The sequence below is a fragment of the Centropristis striata genome, chromosome 13, assembly GCF_030273125.1.
Source record: "Centropristis striata isolate RG_2023a ecotype Rhode Island chromosome 13, C.striata_1.0, whole genome shotgun sequence".
Taxonomy (NCBI): Eukaryota; Metazoa; Chordata; class Actinopteri; order Perciformes; family Serranidae; genus Centropristis; species Centropristis striata.
Window position 1 is genome coordinate 6,727,873 of NC_081529.1, and position 18,413 is coordinate 6,746,285.

At 38.8% G+C, this 18,413-nt stretch overlaps 1 protein-coding gene across 1 annotated transcript in view; it reads right to left on the reverse strand.

Annotated features, from left to right (window-relative positions):
* Window positions 1-1,012: 1,012 nt before the first annotated feature.
* card11 (caspase recruitment domain family, member 11) overlaps window positions 1,013-18,413 on the reverse strand; it is a 30,079-nt gene continuing 12,678 nt past the window's right edge. The window contains exons 5-25 of the mRNA XM_059348219.1: window positions 17,533-17,681; window positions 17,193-17,372; window positions 15,689-15,835; window positions 13,709-13,834; window positions 13,420-13,614; window positions 13,134-13,289; window positions 11,743-11,806; window positions 11,440-11,639; window positions 11,157-11,293; window positions 11,009-11,043; window positions 10,791-10,911; window positions 10,498-10,699; window positions 8,800-8,926; window positions 8,469-8,712; window positions 6,451-6,535; window positions 6,157-6,252; window positions 5,912-6,029; window positions 3,718-3,900; window positions 3,130-3,251; window positions 1,879-1,994; window positions 1,013-1,351 (exon numbers count right to left, since the gene is read on the reverse strand). Of these exons, the coding sequence (XP_059204202.1) occupies window positions 1,147-1,351; window positions 1,879-1,994; window positions 3,130-3,251; window positions 3,718-3,900; window positions 5,912-6,029; window positions 6,157-6,252; window positions 6,451-6,535; window positions 8,469-8,712; window positions 8,800-8,926; window positions 10,498-10,699; window positions 10,791-10,911; window positions 11,009-11,043; window positions 11,157-11,293; window positions 11,440-11,639; window positions 11,743-11,806; window positions 13,134-13,289; window positions 13,420-13,614; window positions 13,709-13,834; window positions 15,689-15,835; window positions 17,193-17,372; window positions 17,533-17,681 (3,008 nt within the window). The 3' untranslated portion in view covers window positions 1,013-1,146. The remainder of the gene's footprint in view (window positions 1,352-1,878; window positions 1,995-3,129; window positions 3,252-3,717; window positions 3,901-5,911; window positions 6,030-6,156; window positions 6,253-6,450; window positions 6,536-8,468; window positions 8,713-8,799; window positions 8,927-10,497; window positions 10,700-10,790; window positions 10,912-11,008; window positions 11,044-11,156; window positions 11,294-11,439; window positions 11,640-11,742; window positions 11,807-13,133; window positions 13,290-13,419; window positions 13,615-13,708; window positions 13,835-15,688; window positions 15,836-17,192; window positions 17,373-17,532; window positions 17,682-18,413) is intronic.

Sequence of the window (18,413 nt, forward strand, 5' to 3'; positions counted from 1 at the left end):
ATTGTCTTTTCACATGAGGAGTTCTGAGGTTTTCTTCTGCAGAGTCATCCCACTAACTAATTAAAGTTCACAGCTGATATTGGTCGGTTTATTCAAAACATAAAATAGTGCATATGTGCATGAAATACATTGTTGGGCACATTGAGATATTGCTTCATATTAAGAGGTCACAACTTTAAAAAGGTTCAGAACCTCTGGCTCATATCACTAATGCCTGTGTTGACCTTTATGATAGGAATACTGTTCAGACCTTTAAAGCCCTGAAGTGGGCCAGCAATTCAGATATACCCTTACTTTTAATTTTCTCTTACAGAATTATTCTTATGCTGACATTTATCCCACAATAGGCAACTTATTGTGCTTTATTATGAGAAACCAAGCAGTTCTATGTAAAATCAGACATTAAGCTGCCCCATAAAGCCTAACTGGAACGATCCTTTGTTTCATTTTCCCGTCACATTGATGATCCAACTGTGAGATTGTTAGTTCAGTCAGGCTCCGATTAAAACGTCAAATAGTCAACTATTTGGGGTCGCCCTACAAGAGTTCTAGACACATGCAATGATCAGGTAGTGCAACTTTCTGGTCAAATTCAGGGCCTGCCTTGTGTTTATGTAAAGCTGTCAGTCACAGTTTCATGTCCCCTAATGTGGTGCAACATTGTAATGTGTTTTCTAAAACATTAAGCATTCAGTTTTATTCTACTTTGTTCTATTCAAATAGCAGTGATTTATCGGTTTATATAACATTTCTATTCCTGTAACATTTTTTAGGAGAAGCACTGCATAACCAATTTGCAAAAAAGAAAGAACCCTCCTATATAAATAAATAAAAGGTTGCTTTGATTTAATTTGATTTGACTTGGAGCTTTCCTGTGTGGGAGCCTGCCATCAGCCACCAGAGGGCAGTAGAACCAATGTTAAGTCGTATCAGACTGAAATTGAAAGAACAACTCACAGAAGAGCAAAAAAAGACTCTTTCTGATGTTTTCTATCTGTTTATTTCTCTAAATCAAAATAAAGCACACATTTACAAAATATATAATGCATTTATTTTAAGCAGTGTGTGTCCACGTGTGCATTTTTTCAGTCTTAGCATAAATACGTATGCAGAAAATGTCCATGGGTGTTTAATGTGTGGATGTGTCTACAGGAGGTCCTGCTCCACCCAGATCGTCTTCTTCTGCTCCTCCAGTATCCGGTCTTTGATCACCTTGATGAGGTCGTCCGTCCCTGCCCACGCCTCGGGCTCCAGGCTGGCGTAGAGGCAGGGAATGCCCTCCAGCTCCTTCCGTTTCGCCCGACACGACTTCACAAACTCCTCCTCCGAGTCCACGCGCAGAGGCAACCTCCTGCGTGGACAGGAAACAGGAAGGAAGCAGTGCAGCGGTGGTAAGTGCGGTAATGTTTGGAACCAATTATCTCTGATGAAATCCTGTAGACACTTTGCAACAGTAGATTGTGCACTTTGTTGTCAGGCTGACAATAGTGGGTTTATTTGTCTATTTAAAGGCATGAGGCAGGTGTCTCCACTGACATTACAGCATGAAACAGCTCCAGGATGTATTTTATTAAAGTGCCAGGTTCTCACCTTTGTGGACAGGAAGCTATTGTTCAGCTAATCCTATCTCATATCACTGACTCAACTATTGTCTTCAGGCTGCTAAATCTCACTGTGCAGCAAACCTCACATATAACTGCTGAGTTCAAGAGAGTCAGAAAAAACAGACTTGTCCTTTAGCTGGTTCGCTCTCACCTCCCGCTGAGAGTTAAAGATCATGCAAGGATTGACGTATATGTCAGGGAAAAAGGGCTGTGGTTTGCAGCTGCGGCTGACAGGCTCTGGGTAAATGTGTGAGAATGAGTTTGTCAGACGTACCGTAACTTCTTGACAGTCTTCTCACAGATCTTGATGTGGATGATGATTGGGTAGATCTCTCTCCGCAGGAGGTCTTTGACGCAGCTCAGCTCAGCCTCCAGCAGGCAGTGCTTGCCCTGATGACGAGTGGAAAAAATGGGTTTTGCAAATAAATTTAAGTCTATACTTTGTAATGCGGACACGTGACGCGTACGTGATAGAACGCACAGATAAGCACAAAACACTTCAACGGCACAATGAAAAATCTGGCGTGTTACCAGATTGATGAGATTAAAAGATCAAAAATGAAGATCCTGAAATGTCCTCCTCTAACGAGGAAAATATGGATAATAAAATATGGATGATAATTTAAAGCATACATTAATCTACAGTCATGGAAAGAATTATTAGACCACCTTTGTTTTCTTCAATTTCTAGTTGATTGTAATGCCTGGTACAATTAAAGGTACATTAATCCATGTTTTTCTTGTTATGATTTTGGTTGTTGTCAAGAAAACCATGTTAAAAGTCTAGATATCAGCTCTTAAATTAAACTCTTATGATCTATTTTTGTTGTTATCATTATATTTGTCCAAACAAATGTACCTTTAGCTGTACCAGGCATTAAAATGAACAAGAAATTGAAGAAAACAAGGGTGGTCTAATCATTTTTTCCATGACTGTATGAAATGTAACAACAAAAAAATTAATGTGCAGAGGGTGACTTTGAGGAAATACTCCTATCAGCATTCTCGCATAGAGTTACATGATTTAAATAAGAATATTATTACAACTCTTTCATCTGTACAGTGAATATGATTTTAAAAAAACAGTTAGCTAAATATAGCAAAAAGAGGTAGTAATAACAAAACCCACTCACCAGCACCTCTAGAAATAACTCATTAAAGGAGACATATGCTCATTTTCAAACTTTGGCTTTCCTGTAGAATATTTTACATGCTTTAATGTAAAACAAACAACAACACACTGTATTTTTTTCTCACACTGTCTGTCTAAATATACCTCTGTCTGAAATGCAACTGTTTGTTTAAGTTTTCCCTTTATTTCCAGCCGTCATGCTAAGCTAACTGTTGCTTGCTACAGCTACATATTTATCGTACAGATCTCAGAGGGGGATTTTAAACTATTCTGTTAAGTGCAGACGCTTCTAATTCTGCAGGACATTTTTATTTAAAGAACAAAGACATCAGAAGATAAATGCAGGTGCACACTCACACACACATACACATACACTAGTCATTAATAGCCTACCTTAGAAGCGACAGCCTCTATGTTTTCTCTGGTGATGCATTCAAATGTGTTTTGTTTCTCTTTGTAGTGAATGAAGGGCTCCACATTCTGTTTCAGATGAAACTCTTCTTTGGACAGGGTGTCTAAACAACAGCATATAATACAGTGGAATAAAGAAAATCAGTTTCATTTGTTAATGAAAGGAACAGAAACTTTTGAGGTTTTCTTCCCTGGGGAATCGAACCGCGTCATCACTCAGATCACCAGATGTTCATCTCTGTGCACCAACACCTAGTCTGACCTCACTGACCTGGGAATAGTCCTGGGACTGGAGGGTTAATTATCCCTAAATAGAGATTTAAAGTTCCCTCTGTCTTTGTCACCATTTCTCCGGTTACACTCCTTAACATTTACACCACAGTGCAGTACAATACCTGACCTGAATCCCAAGCTTCCTTCTCTCTGCTTCTCTCTCCTTAAACGCTTGTTACCGGCTATCTCCTCCATCTTTGACTCACAATAGATGAACTCTCTGGGGGTTTTCCAACAAGATGAAAATATTCCTTGTGAAGACATTGCCAGCTTGCTTTTCCCCCATCATACACTGACCTGGTTTGCAGATGTTAAAGTCCATGGCGCCCCCCATGTTCAGTATTTTCTGGATGATGGTTTTGGCCAGAGCAGTGGGGGTGAATAGGACGGGTCTCCTCCTCTGGGTCCGCTGGGGGGTGACGGTGCTGTAGGGAATCAGGTTCAGACTCCTGCTCAGCTCACTGTCTGTGTCAGCAGCATCTGTGTGCAGCCAAGACAGCAAACACTCACAATTATACATCCATTGGCAGAAAAACAAGGTCGCCTAAAGGTCTAATTCAACTGCTTTCGTTTGTTTTTTTTCAGCTGCAACTCTAAAAAAATCAATTTCAGCATTTCAACTACTTCAAATGTTTTGAAATATCTGCATGAATTTTCAGTCCATGTATATATTTTTTGTGCTTTTTTTCAGCTGTTGCTATGGAAGCCCATTTCTGCCAGTAGAGGGTAAAAAAATGATAATGAAAACTTGAAAGACAAACAGATCCTGTAAGTCATTAGAATAAGAAACTTCTAATAAATGAGAAAAATATTCACACATTTTCTCAAAAGATACAAATATATTATTTTGAGATATTTAGATCATTATTTTGTTTTATTTTGTGTTCTGGTCTCGTTATTTCCTGTTTTATTTTGAAATAGTAACTCTCCTCTCCATGTGTTCCAATAGTCTGCGTTTCCCTTGTCTTGGGCCACGTTTATACATAGCAGGGTATTTAGAGAAACGAATATTCCCCCCCCTCTGTTTTCAAAAAAAGTTGTCATTTACATCAACCCGCATAAATACGCCGTCGAGCGCCATGATAAGAATGCCAAACCTCTGGGCCGCATTGTAGGGAGAAGGATAAAGCCATGCAAGCCAATCAGAATCCTCAGAATCAACAACGAATAACACAAGCCACTTCCTGTTCCTTTCAAAACAACCACATAGAATGAGCGTGAGAACCTAAAACCCCGTTTGTTTCTCCCAGTTGACACGACAACACATAACCGGAGTTTTCCAAATTCTCCACTTTGCCCGGAGTTTTTAGAAATAATCGTTTTCCGTGATAAAAACGGGGGTTTCATGTAAATGAGAGGCCAAACCGCATGGGGCCTTGACCCGTCACCATACCAGCCAGTTATCTTGTTAATGCTACAGCCTGCCTTCTTTCGCCTTTTTGTATTCCACGCAAGAGAGATTTTTCTTTGTAATTTATTATTGTAGCGCCAGTATTTAGTTTCATAGTTTTTCTATTCAGCCGTTTTGTTTTTCCTCCTGTTGGAGTGATTTTGTGTTAATTTTTATTTTCCCCCCTTTAGTCCTTTGTTTTGTAGATTCATTTTATTTTTCCTGTCAGGTTTGGTTCCTGCCTTTTGGAGCGCCTTTTGTTTGTTGGAGCTTTTATTATTAGTTTTTCCCCTTGACAGTTTAGATAGTATTCCCAGTTTCTTATATTAGGATTTATCTTTTATGTTTATTAGTGTAGTTAGATTTTCAGTGTTTTTCCTCCTTTGGAGCGGCTTTTCTTTCTTTCTCAGCTCAGATTCAGGAGTTTTATAGCCCCTTGGTTTCACTCTGTGAGGATTATCTCTGCTGCCTTCCTGGGCATACTGAGTCACTATTTTCAAAAAGTTTCTCATTATGTTTCAGTAATAAGTCATTATCTTTTGAAAAACTGAGTCATCATTTGAGACATTAAGTAATTACACAATATAAATAAAGATTTAAAAAGTCCTTATTTTGAGATACTAATCAATATTTTTTAGAATACCATGTCAATTTTTGAGGCAAGTCTTTACTTTTAGAAGGTTTCTTATTATTTTGAGATACTAAGTCATTGTTTTTACAAAATACTGAGTCATAATTGCATTATGATAAATAAATAAAAAGTCCTCATTTTGAGAGTCAATATTTGGATGAGGTAAGTTTTTATTCTAAAAGTTTCCTATTATTTAAAGATACTTAGGAATTATTTTGAAATACTCAGTCACTATTTAAAAAAAAGTTTCTCATTATGTTTCAATACTAAGTCATTGTTTTTTCAAAAACGGAGTCATTATTTGAGACAGTGAGTAATTACATTGAGATAAAACGTCTTTTTTTAGATAAGTCATTACGTTGATAAAGTTTCTCATTATAGGATCTCTATTTGAGTCACATTGCTGGTAATGGTATGCTTCCTCTAGTTCTTGTGTGCAGTTTTGTTCACTTGCATCACTTTGTACTCACCTTCTGTTCTAAACGCCTCAAAACCTTGCTTGGGTAGTGTCGTGCTGCCTGAATTGATGATCCTCACTCGCTCATTGCTGTTCATTCGCTTGTACTTTATATCCACTCTGCTGACAAACTACAAACCAAAACAGACAGAAAAAAAGTATTAATGGAGACATCTGAGCATATTATTTGTTTGGTAATTCTGCACCATTGCACTGAAGAGACTTAATAGAAGGTTTTTGGTGTTTGCATGTGGTTACCTGTAGTATCTGAGTGAGGAAGATGCTGGCTCTAGACAGGCGTGGGCTGGCTTTAGGATCAGGAGACGGGCTGGCTTCTTCTGGCTGTAAATTGTTCTACACAGGCAAAGACATACATCTTTACAGTAACAGACACTTCTGACTTAATATAGTGCAGAATTTGCAAAAGAGTCAAAATAGAGAAGAGAAAAAAGTGGTGAAGGTGAGTCAAATGTGATTCTGTGCCTATATAAATGTCATATATTCAAATATATGTGTAAGACTTTCTTACTCATAGGTCACAAAGTTTCTTACCCGACTGTTGCGGTAAATTTCATTCTCTTCTCTCCCTCCTCGACACATTAACTTCTGAATCTTTACCAGGAGCAGCTGCTGGGCCCTATATTTACACACAATAACACACGCACACACACATAATATTCTCAAAATCATGGTTTTGACACAATTAGAAAAGAAAAAATGACCTGTTTCATCATTAAAGTGTCTGTCCTACATCCAGCTGTTTCCTGTGCTTCTCAATGACAACAACAGGTTGTGGGACTCAAGTGTGAAAATCTACTGAGGTCTGACTGTGTGTGTATGTATCTGTGTGTGTGTGTGTGTGTGTGTGTGTGTGTGTGTGTGTGTGTGTGTGTGTGTGTCTGTGTGTGTATGTATCTGTGTGTGTGTGTGTGTGTGTGTGTGTATGTGTCTGTATGTGTGTGTGTGTATGTGTCTGTATGTGTGTGTGTGTGTGTGTCTGTATGTGTCTGTGTGAGTGTGTGTGTGTGTTTGTATGTATGTGTGTGTGTATGTGTGTGTGTGTGTGTGTCTGTTTGCATGTGCGTGTGTGTATGTGTGTGTGAGCGTCTGTGTGTCTGTGTGCATGTGTGTGTGTCTGTGCGTGTGTGTATGTGTGTGCGCGTCTGTGTGTGTGTGTGTGTGTGTGTGTGTGTGTGTTACATTCTGAAAGCAGATCTAGACCCCCCCAAACCCCTGCTGAACTTTGCATGGTTGCTCAACTGTTACATCACTTTTGCATCATGCTGAGAATCCTGCAGATGCAATGATGCTCAATTACTTTCAGTATGAAAAAGGTCTTCGACACCACGCTGGTTTGCAACATATGCTTTTAATGTTCGGGGTTCATATTCTAACTCTCACTGTCAATCTTTGTCTTTTAGTGTAAAAGGACTTCTTTAATGCACAATGGCTAGATGAAATCATGTCCTGCTTAAAATTGGAGAGGGTTAGATACTTGCTTAAGCATTCAAGTGGAGAATTTCAGGAAGTCTGAATGCATTTCAGACTCTGTGAAGACGTGACCATTATGTGCACTTTAACAACACTATGTACTCTTTGCTTATTTTTAGCGCAGGCTCTAGATGTGGCAATGTGCTCATATAATTCTAGTGTATTGGCAGTGACTAGGGAGGGATTATTTTACATATGAAGATTTTGTTTGACTTTTTGTGTATAATGTTGCATTTGTCGTTGCATTGGGGTTTTTTGTTTGTTTGTTTTGTTCCTTTAAAGTTATATTGCCCAATTCATGTCTGTCTGGACACATTAGGGCTGATTGTTGTACTCATCTCTACCACATGTTTTTGTAATGAATAAATTCCTGATAATGTAATAACCCCGATAATGTAATAAAAGTCTGCACTTGAGTCCATTGAAAATGTAATAAAACCTGATAATGTAATAACTTCCCGATAATGTAATAAAGTGCATTTCCCAATAATGTAATACGCTTTTTTTTTACCACTAATGTAATAAAGTATAACATTAATGGGAGGTTATTACATTATCAGGTTTGCCTTCATTTCACAAGTCCTGATAATGTAATAATTCCCAAAAAATTTGTAATAATTTAACAGCAGACCACCCATTACTTGGGTTGAAGTGGTGATACTGTGTAGGCAACTCTAGCTCAAGAGCTCTATGTTTATTAACTTTTGACCACTTGAACTCAAGTAATGGGTGGTCTGCTGTTAAATTTTTACAATATTGGGGAATTATTACATTATCAGGACTTGCGAAATTAAGGCTAACCTGATAATGTAATAAACTCCCATTAATGGTATACTTTATTACATTATTGGTAAAAGAAGTGTATTACATTATTGGGAAATGCACTTTATTACATTATCAGGAAGTTATTACATTATCAGGTTTTATTACATTTTCAGTGGACTCAAGTGCAGATTTTTATTACATTATCGGGGTTATTACATTATCGGGAATTTATTACATTATCAGGTTCTACATACCTTAAATATATTGAAATTCCTTCAACGAACAGATTTTGATTGTAAAGGACTTCTTTATACCGTGAGTTGCTGGGCATGGTGCCACGTTCGGCCAGGTCTGTTCCGCTGTAGGGGTCGATACGAGCGCACAGCCACTCGCAGCCGCCCTGGTGCCTGGTGTTCAGCACGTGCACCACCTCATCACAGTGCACGCTCAGAGAGCAGCTGTCTGACTGGCCGGAGATGTTGAGGTTGACACGTATGTAGAAAGAGTCGCCAGAGACCTGAGGGCCTTCTGTCAGCTCCCTCAGAAGGCGACGATAGGCTAGAACAAACACACATAAACCTTTCATTAGACATATAGAGTATATGACAAACAAACACATTCAAATCCATTAAAAACAACACTCACAGTCAAAGTTGGCTCGATAGTGCAGTTTGACTGGTCCAGAGCAGTGCTGCAGCGTCCAATGGGCTTCTTCCTGAGTGCTGGTGTCCAATGAAATGCTTTGGTTCTCTCCACGTACGTCTCCCTCCAGCTGGTCAGCCAATCACAGCACGAGACAGATGAGTGACGGATTAAAGCATTCATGTATTTGGTGTGTTATGTTTCATTTTTGGCACTTGAGCAAATTAGTCCCTCAATCATAGATAATGATAATTGGATATAGGGACTGAAAATATGAAAAATAAACAGCTGTTGATTGTACAAATTCATTGAGTCATTTTAGCATCTAGATCCTGCTGGACAAAAAGTGTAAATGTCATTAATTTTGTGCGCCACACAGCTTTTTTTCTGCAATTGTCCCAAATGGAGTGGAATCAGGGCGTGTTATGTTAACTTCAAGGCTGGTGTGCAGAAACAAAATGTCATCCCTCAAAGATTTATTTTGTTTCATCTTGTTTTTTTGGAGCAAGAAGTGACTACATTTGGACATGTCTGTGGAGCTTCATTATCGCTTGACAAACATAAACAGTCGGTTCCTTGGAGTGTCTATTAGTACAACTGAACACTGAATAATACATTTTAGGTAACCAAAACATTAACCTTCATAAACTGAAAACACACTGTGAAACGGTCAAAGTTTTAAGATGAAAATACACAGTGCACCAGGCAGCCACACCCTAAAGCATACCTGCTTCATTCTTTATTAACAAATTACTTTAAATATGATCATAATTTACAATATGAGACTCATTCTGTATTGAAGAAGACTTGGAATTAATGATTGAGACCTTCTGTCTTTTTTTGCAACCATCGGAGTCGCCCCCTGCTGGCCATTTAACCCATAAGAAAACACGGTGACACGGTTGTAACAAACATTAAATCTTCTATAACCTCCCATATTCAGCTTTATGCTTCACCTTAACTCATTAAATCCCTAAGCGACGTACACTCAACACCCTGGTGTGGTGGTCATGTGACTGTGACAAGAAGTGACTTCTCCAACATGTGGCTGTGACTGGAAACAGAAATGTCAAAAAGTAGCTAATTTCAAAAAGCTAATTTTTGTTACTAGGCTAAGTTTAAACCCATTTAACTATTCTAATCCATTTATAGGGTGTCATTTATTGCATTTAACCCTATTAGAGTTTGCTATGTGTTTGATTTCTTATTGATTTCTTATTATTTTGTTACTTAAAAACAAATCTGAAAAATAATTGGTTTTTAATCACTATTAATGTCACTATTAAAATTTTAATAAATGTTGTGTAGATGCAGACAAAAAGGCAAATTTGTGTTTCAGTAAGCAGAAAAAGTGTTGAGTTTATTTATATTAAAATAAGAAATATCATAAAAAATAAATACCATAAACGCCTAATGTGACATATATGTCACATCTCAGATATTTGACATTTAGGGGTAGCATTAAAAAAAAACATCATAAATGTGTTCTATGTGTTCAACTTGGTCTGTGGTTTATCTCCCATAATTTTCTTTCAAGGATCAATAGGTCTGGGTTCTTATAGGTTTAAAGAATGTTAGTTTAAGGGCACTTCCACATTGGATTCACTTTTTAGATTTGACGCTCCCGTTTGAGTTTTACTCATCTTACAGCTTTGTGTGAACAGTGTAAAGTTTAACCCATGCAGCCAGAAAGCTACTAACCAACAGGAGGTGGTGGCCCTCTTTTAGCCCCGCCTTGTCAGCGAGGGAGCCCGCCTGGACAGCTGAGATAAAAATCCCGCTTTCATTGCCGCCAACCAGAGTGATGTCCTTCAGCAGGTTGTCGCCTTGTACCGTCAGATCTTGCACTTGCTTCAGAGAAGCGCTGATCCTGGAGAAGGACGACAGAGACGGACGGAACGGCCTGCACAAATAAAGAAGAAGAAGGTGCTTATAAGCAAGCTTGAATTGCAATAATTCTTGTGCATGTGATTGCATGAGTATCTGTACTGTACCGCTCCAGGGAGAGTTTCCTGAAGATATTGTTGACCTGCTCCAGGTCGTAAGTGTCCATCCCTTCTGACTGATGGGACGAGGACGACGAGTGGACAGAAGGTGGACCATGCACTTCGTCCTCTAAGGAATGGACAGACAGAAGATATATATGGTCATTCAGTACAGAAATTTTACAGACATTCATATGATTTTGGACAATGTGTAAAGGTTTACTTACCAAACTCCATGTTGTCACTATCAAAGTCCGAGAGGCTAAAAGAGATCAAGTGTCATTTTGAAGCCACTTTTTACAGGAAATAAAATACAAAATAATTGTTGCACATTATCATACATCTACATTAAGTAAAAAGCTTGGACAAACTGACATGTGTAATCTGGTATTGGGCTGTGACCACCTGCGGGGGTGGAAGTCATGCTCCTTCTCCCTCTCTCTGCGGTAAAGAGATGCTTTCTCCGGTGGCTCAGGCAGCGTGGACAGGATGCTGTCATTACGGTAGCGCAGCTGGAGGTTTTACAAGCGAGTAAAGCAGAAGTTTCAATTACAGATGTGGATTATACGAATAAAAAACCTGATCATTTTTTACTAAACACAGAACAAAGCAACACAATGCTGAATCGGGTCTTTCTTCTTAAGAGAGTAGATCTCACCATATTTGGCCTGTTGGGCTGTTCCCCCATGGCAAAGTTGAGTGGGGAGGGCAGCGGGGAGCAGGAGGGGGAGAGGACGGGAGCCGAGAAGGGGTATGTGGGAGACATCAGGGTGCTCGGGGAAGGAGGGAGGGAGATGCTTTTGACACGTGAGTTTCCCTTCTGGATATCCAGAAATTCTCCTCCGTTGACTGACAGAGCTGAACATTGGAGATAAATGTGGATTAACATACACAAAAGAAATGTCAGTGTTATAGGCTTATATACCATAAAATATACTTGATGACTATGATTGTTTGTCACCTGTAGACTGAGTAGCCTCTGAGTTGGCTTCTTTGTGGAAACAGATTGGAGATTTAACTCTGATCTAAAATACAAAACATAAGAAGTTACTGTTAAACATGTTTTATTTAAAGCATTTTATATTATATCTGTAAACCAGCACTTAGGTGTTAATGTATATTCATTTAAATGCAAATATAAAATAGGATATTGGATTGTTAATTTCAATGTTGGTTTTTACTAGAGATGTAAAAAAACAAATTAAATAAAATTAACTTTTTAAAATAAGATGATATATGTTTGCATAAAAAAAGCGGTTTTGCCAAGAAATTCCAAAGGATGCAACATTTACGCACGCTCCTGACTGCTTTGCCCCTATTCAGTTTCTCTTAAGCACCAACAGTGTGCAAAACTAGCTAACTTTAGCTCATCGAGTCAGCTAACATCAACAAATGCACCACACCCACCTAACATAGAGTCCAACATTAAGTCCAAACAACAGGAAAAAAAATTATTCGGTGAAGCCCGTCAGACCAAAAGGAAATGTGGTTAGCGTTTTGGGGGTCAAAACCAACCTCAAGCTCACTTTGTTCCTATTGGAAGAAAACTTAGCCGCCATTTTCTGGTTAGCTTTTTTCCTTAGCTACAGTACCGCTAGCAAAACTATGTTAAACTGATGTTCCTTGGCTACCTTGCTGGATTTATTCACAAGCTAACGTGATCCATGACTTAAGTATTATGACAAATGTTGATTTAAGCCGACAATAAATGATGTAATGGTACAAAGCAAAGGTGTATAACAAACTAATTTCTAATAGCAGAAAGCGATGCAAGGCCAACTAGGTTATTGCAACCTAAGCTAAGCTATGGTTAGCCAGCTAGCTGTACCATAGCTACGCAGCATGGATCTGGCGTTGGTTTCTTCGTGACATTAACTGATGTTTGCAAAAGTGATGATGTCACGTCCCTGTTTGTTCAATGCCCAGGCTCGTTCGGAGCAGAGTGCAAGCAGTCCAGCTGATGGCCATTGTCCTTAAAGGTTATTTTTGACCTTAAGAGTAAGAGACTTAGGGTGCTCCTTGCTTTTCTTACCTACTGTCAGCTCTGCTCGTACTTTTCCACTCACCTGCCGGTAACTCCCACCTCATAAGTGCTACCACCTGTGTTCCCTCACCTGATTTAAACCCACTCTTTCCACTCAGTCTCTGCCAGATTGTCTTCAGCAGCATGCTAATGTCTCGTGCATTTATCTTGGATTGCTTCCCCGGTTTTGACCCTGCCTGTCCTGACCCGTCCTTGTCGTCCCTGCCCAGGTAACCAGATCACCCTTCTGTCCCTGACTCCTCTGCCTGTCTCCTGCTTACTTGGATTCCCTCCCCGGAGGTTTCTGCTAGAGATTTGGACTGTTTTACCACTGCTTTGAGGTTGGGTCTGCGTCTGAGGCGAGGCTCGTCAGATAAGAACTTCTCCTCTGGCGACTCATCGCTGGACCACTCTGATTGGCCCTGGATGGGTTTAAAGTCCTCTGCTTGAGAGATGATGGTGGGGGGCAAGTCCCTCGGGAGACTCTGGAAAAACAGACAAAAAAAAGGGAAAATGTTTATGAAATTAGACATTGGAAATGCTGCAAGTTTCAGAAAAGCAATGTGATCACTTATACAAAAACTGCATAGATTAATTTATTCTCCAGTCTCTCACCTGATCCGACACATTGTCCTTGGACAGCCGTCGTAGTCGAGCCTCTAAGGTGACCAGCTTGGCTTCTTTGCGTACCATCTCGATATGCAGCTCATCGCTCCTCTCCTCCAGCTCTCTGATCTGCTTGCGATATTTGTCCTTGTCTACGAGACTCTGGGAGAAGTGGTGCTGGGCCTCGTCTCTGGCTCGAAACGCCTGTAGCAGGGCGGAAGTGAAAGATTAGACAACAAATAATTACTATTGATAAATGCACACAAACATGAGCAAAAACCTGCGTGTGCGCTTTCACCTGGTCCCTCTCCTTCTCCACCTCATCGAGCTGTACCGTGATGGTGTCCATGCGGTTGCGATACATCTCACAATCCTTCTGCAGTGTGGAGCATTTTAGCTCTAGATCCTCCTTCTCCTCCAGGTACTATACACACACCAACAACACCACAAGTTAATTATAGTTTATTAGACAAAGGCAAATACGGGAAGAGAAACAGACCAGGTTACATAGAGAAAGAGGCCTGAGATGGGGATTTTTACACAGGGTGTGTTTCACAGATGGTCTCTTGGGCTTTAAAGGCTCTCTGGTCATGGGTTTGTGTTTCTAAGGTCTCTTTTTGTTCCCAGCCCCTCACAGCTTCACATTCACACAGTGCCAAACAACTGTACATTCAAACAAGGATTCAAACAAACAACTAAGACAATTTATCCGACTTCCACATACTTTAATCCCATGGTAAACAAGTAAAAGTACTTGTTCTCCAGTAAAATGCCCCTCTGACTTATGTGTTAAAATGTGACATTTTTGCATTAATACTGATGCAGTGATGTGTAAACAGGTCAGAGGCATCTGCAGACACTGTTTTGTACATTTATTGTACATTTGCTGTCAGGCTGGGCTCAAGTCAGGACTCAGATGCAGACCTGTTTTATTTTAAAAGAAACAACTGACTGACTCTGAGTAGAAATCTAACAAAGAAAAGTCGGATAAGGACTAAAAGGGGGGAAAAAATAAAGAACACAAAATCGTTCCAAAAGGAGGAAAAACAAATCGGCTGACTCTAAAGTTATGAAACGAAGAACTGAGCTTAACGAGTAAATTACAAAGAAAAATCACTCTTCCGAGGAATCCAAAAGGGTGAAAACAAGACAAGCTGTGGTAAGAAGGAGATAATGGGCTGGTATGATGACGGGCTCAAACACTGGCACAAGACAAGGGAAAACACAGAGTATTGGAACACATGGAGGGAAGGGAGCACCAGGTGAACACATTGGTAATTAGACAGAGGACACACAGGGAAGGACAAGTGACCTGAAACAAGAGGAGAGTTACTATTTCAAAATAAAACAGGAAATAACAAGACCAGAACACAAAATAAAACACAACCTCACCGCGGTGTGACATTTGCATGTTAAAATGGTCTGAGATTTATTTTTAAACATTGAGCATCAGGCAGAAAATGATATACAAATTGATTTTGTCTTTGTTAATATCCACAATTTCTTTTTATTTTGTAAGAATAAAATTTAGTCTTAAGACACTCTTAAGAAGATAAGAAAACATCCAATGTTCAGTCCAAATTATTTAACCTAACACAAGGAACTCAATTTCAGTCTGAGGAACATTAGAAAAATATGCATTGATATTATATATCAATAAAGATGATTAGATGTTATATGTTTTATTATTATTGTTATTATTATTATTATTATTATTTTGTTATTATTATTAATAAGAATATAATTATTATTATTATTATCATAATTATTATAGTTGGGGGTTTGATAATTGTGTGTTTTATCAATATATGTTATGTACTCTAAAACTTTAAGTTCATATAACAGTACATAGATTTCACTTCTGCTGACGTTCTTCTTCCTCAAGCCTTTTTTTGTTGCGTCTCTCTAATTTTTGTGCAATTCTCTCTTGTGCATGTGCCAGACTATTTGCACAACACCTGCCCTTGCATAATGTTGAGGGGGCAACAAAGATGCATGTAAAGTTGACTTTTCTTATTTTTCTATTAACAGAAAGAGAGAGCTAGATTAATTTAGAGAATGTTGCTGCATGAGGCCCAATATATTACATTGTATGTGCTTTATGTTTTTAATAGTAGATCTGAAAAGAAACTAGTATTTAGATATTAGATGAATGTAGTACAATAAAAAGTGCAATATTTCCTCCGAAAGTGTAGTAAGGTAGAAGTATAAAGATGCATCAAACTCAAGTAAAGTTCCAGTCCCTCAAAACTGAATGTGACTGAATGTGGTTGGTTACCTTGTCTCGTAGTTCCTCTGCCTGTCTGACTTCTTCACGGAGGTTGTAGAGGCGGTTGACCAGATCCTGTCTGTCTTCTAGTGCTTCCTGTCTGTCATGCTCCAAAATATCAAGGATGGCCTTGTCTGACTCAGGTAGTGTGCCAGGCTGTGTAAAGGCAAACACATGTATTGTTGGATATAAACTGTGTTCAAGTGGCTGCTGAGCAGCAACAGGTGTGGTGCATCAGAGGAAAGAGTCTCAGGAGGATTCAAAGCTGTCAGCGGTTCTGGAGAAAGATTTTTGATATTGCAGCTCAATGGCCACACAAAAATATTTTTAGTATCCAGTTAGCAAAGTAATATTTCTGTTATCTCTGTTATTTACATTTCATGACTACCGTGGTATTTTTTCTAAATTATATACGTCATATACCACTTATACTATACTATACTGTGTATATTTCTGCATGAATTTAAATATATTTATTAATTGATGTTCATAGTACTACTACTACACGCAACAACTTATTTAACCTGTTTAACATGATAAAATGTGCGATATCCAATGTGCAATATCTGTAAAAATGCAAAAGGACTCTCAGGAAACAAACAAACAAAAATGTATATGTTAATAATAAATGCCAAATAGCAGAAATTTATATTATGTGTATATAATGTATGTATATGGTTTATTTTTATATATTCTTTATTCTGTTTTGTATATCTATGTGTCTGTACCTTGAGCTGCTGTGACAACTAAACTTCCCCACTGCGGGATAAATAAAGTATTATCTTTTCTTATCTTATCTTATCTTATCTTATTAGAGGGAGAGTAGCTGGATTAGTGTTAGTGAATAGCACTTTCCATTTACGAAGCTGTAGCCTGGCATCACCAGACTAATTTGCAAATGCATATTAGTCTGAAACCTCTCAGTTTTATTTTTTATTTCCCAAATCGTGAAAACCAAAATGCCTCTAACAGACCTACAACCATTCGGAACCACAAAACCTGACCCTCAATCAGAGCAATGAAAGCATGTGATGTAACGCTGACTGTTTTAAAGCAGGAAAAAAACATGGTAGCCAAACTTTCTCAAATTACATTCACAAAAATATGTTTCTGAAAACATTTGACAGTTTGATCTGAGTTTTGTGAGTTGCGCTGGACGTCAGTTATCCTATCAAACCCACTGACTCACAGCCGGAGGACATCAGTCTGAATGGGAGAGTGAACGGACTCATCTGCCAGAGCAAATACAGCTGAGCTCGGCAAACTCATCTTGTTTCCAGGCCATTGATTGATTGGACAGCTGGTGGAGCGTGAGGAGATACTCGCTGAATTTGACAAGAAGTGAACTGGAATAGAAACGCTCACTGCACATTCAAACTTTGTAGCCCCCAGCCCATACCCCTTCAGCTCATTGCTCTGACATCCCTGTTTTGGGTTATACTATTCTAATTAGCTTCATTTGAGCAGCACTAAGCTATTTTTTAGTCAGAAAGCTCTGACAAACCAACCGTACCTGTATGATGGACTGCAGCTCCTGTAGTTTAATCTTGAGCATTTCGTTCTCTCTTTCCAGCTCAAAGACCTGCTCTCTCTTTGGCCGGTTCTCGATGTCGTTCTTCAGCTTGAGACTCTGCCTCCTCTCCATCTTATACTCTTCCTCCACCTTGTTCAGCCTGTGCTTCAGCTGATCAACCTACACATACAGCAAGCACGCAGAATATATAGTTACATATATACACCACATGACACTAGCGCTTCTTCCAAGCTTATTGCTAATGTTTTGTCATTGATAATTATTTGCATGAACACAATATAATGACATTTTTTTCATGCATTCACATGTTCGTCTGTACCTCTAACTGCAGGTCTCGGCTCCTCATCACAGCCATGTTCTTGTCCTCACTCAGCGTGGCGTACCTCATGGCCAGTTTGTAGTTTTCATCCTTCACTCTCAGCAGCTCATCGTTGTAGGCATTTCTTTCCTCTCTCAACTTGTTGTTACCTGAAGAACAACGTGTAGTTAAAACCCACAAGCACATGAATGTTTAGTCCAGGTCTATTAGGCGGTAAACAGCTGTCAGTATTGGCAATCGTTGTCACTTTTTATGACAGTGGTAGAAAGTAACTATATACATTTGCACAAGTACTGTACTTAAGTACAATTTTGAGGTATTTGCAAGTATAACTTTATACTTCTACTCCACTACATTTAGCTGACAGCTTTATTTACTTTTCAGGGAAAGATTTAACATGAAAAACATGATCAATTAATAGTGATTAGACATTTTTTATTTATTTAAGCACATAACAGTATTAATAGTAGTAATTTAAATGAGCCCTACCTTGAGAAAATGTACGCTGATTAAATAAATGCATCAATAATATTATTATATATAGAATATATAAAACCAATCTGAGTAGGGCCATTCTGTGTTATGAGTACTTTTACTTCTGATACTTTAAGTACGTTTTCATGCTGATACTTTTGGACTTTTACTTCAGTAAGTTTTGAACGCAGGACTTTTACTTATAGTTTACTTGAGTAATTTCACAGTGTGGTATTAGTACTTTTATTTGAGTAAGGATCTGAATACTTTTTTTCACCACTGCCTTTTATGACAGTGGTGTTGTTTGTACCCCTTGCTTCCCTGAAGCTAGCTCAACAACTGCTATATTTAGCCAGTTAGCTGGAGCAGTGATTCCCAGGGATTTTGTACCCAGGAGGATACATTTG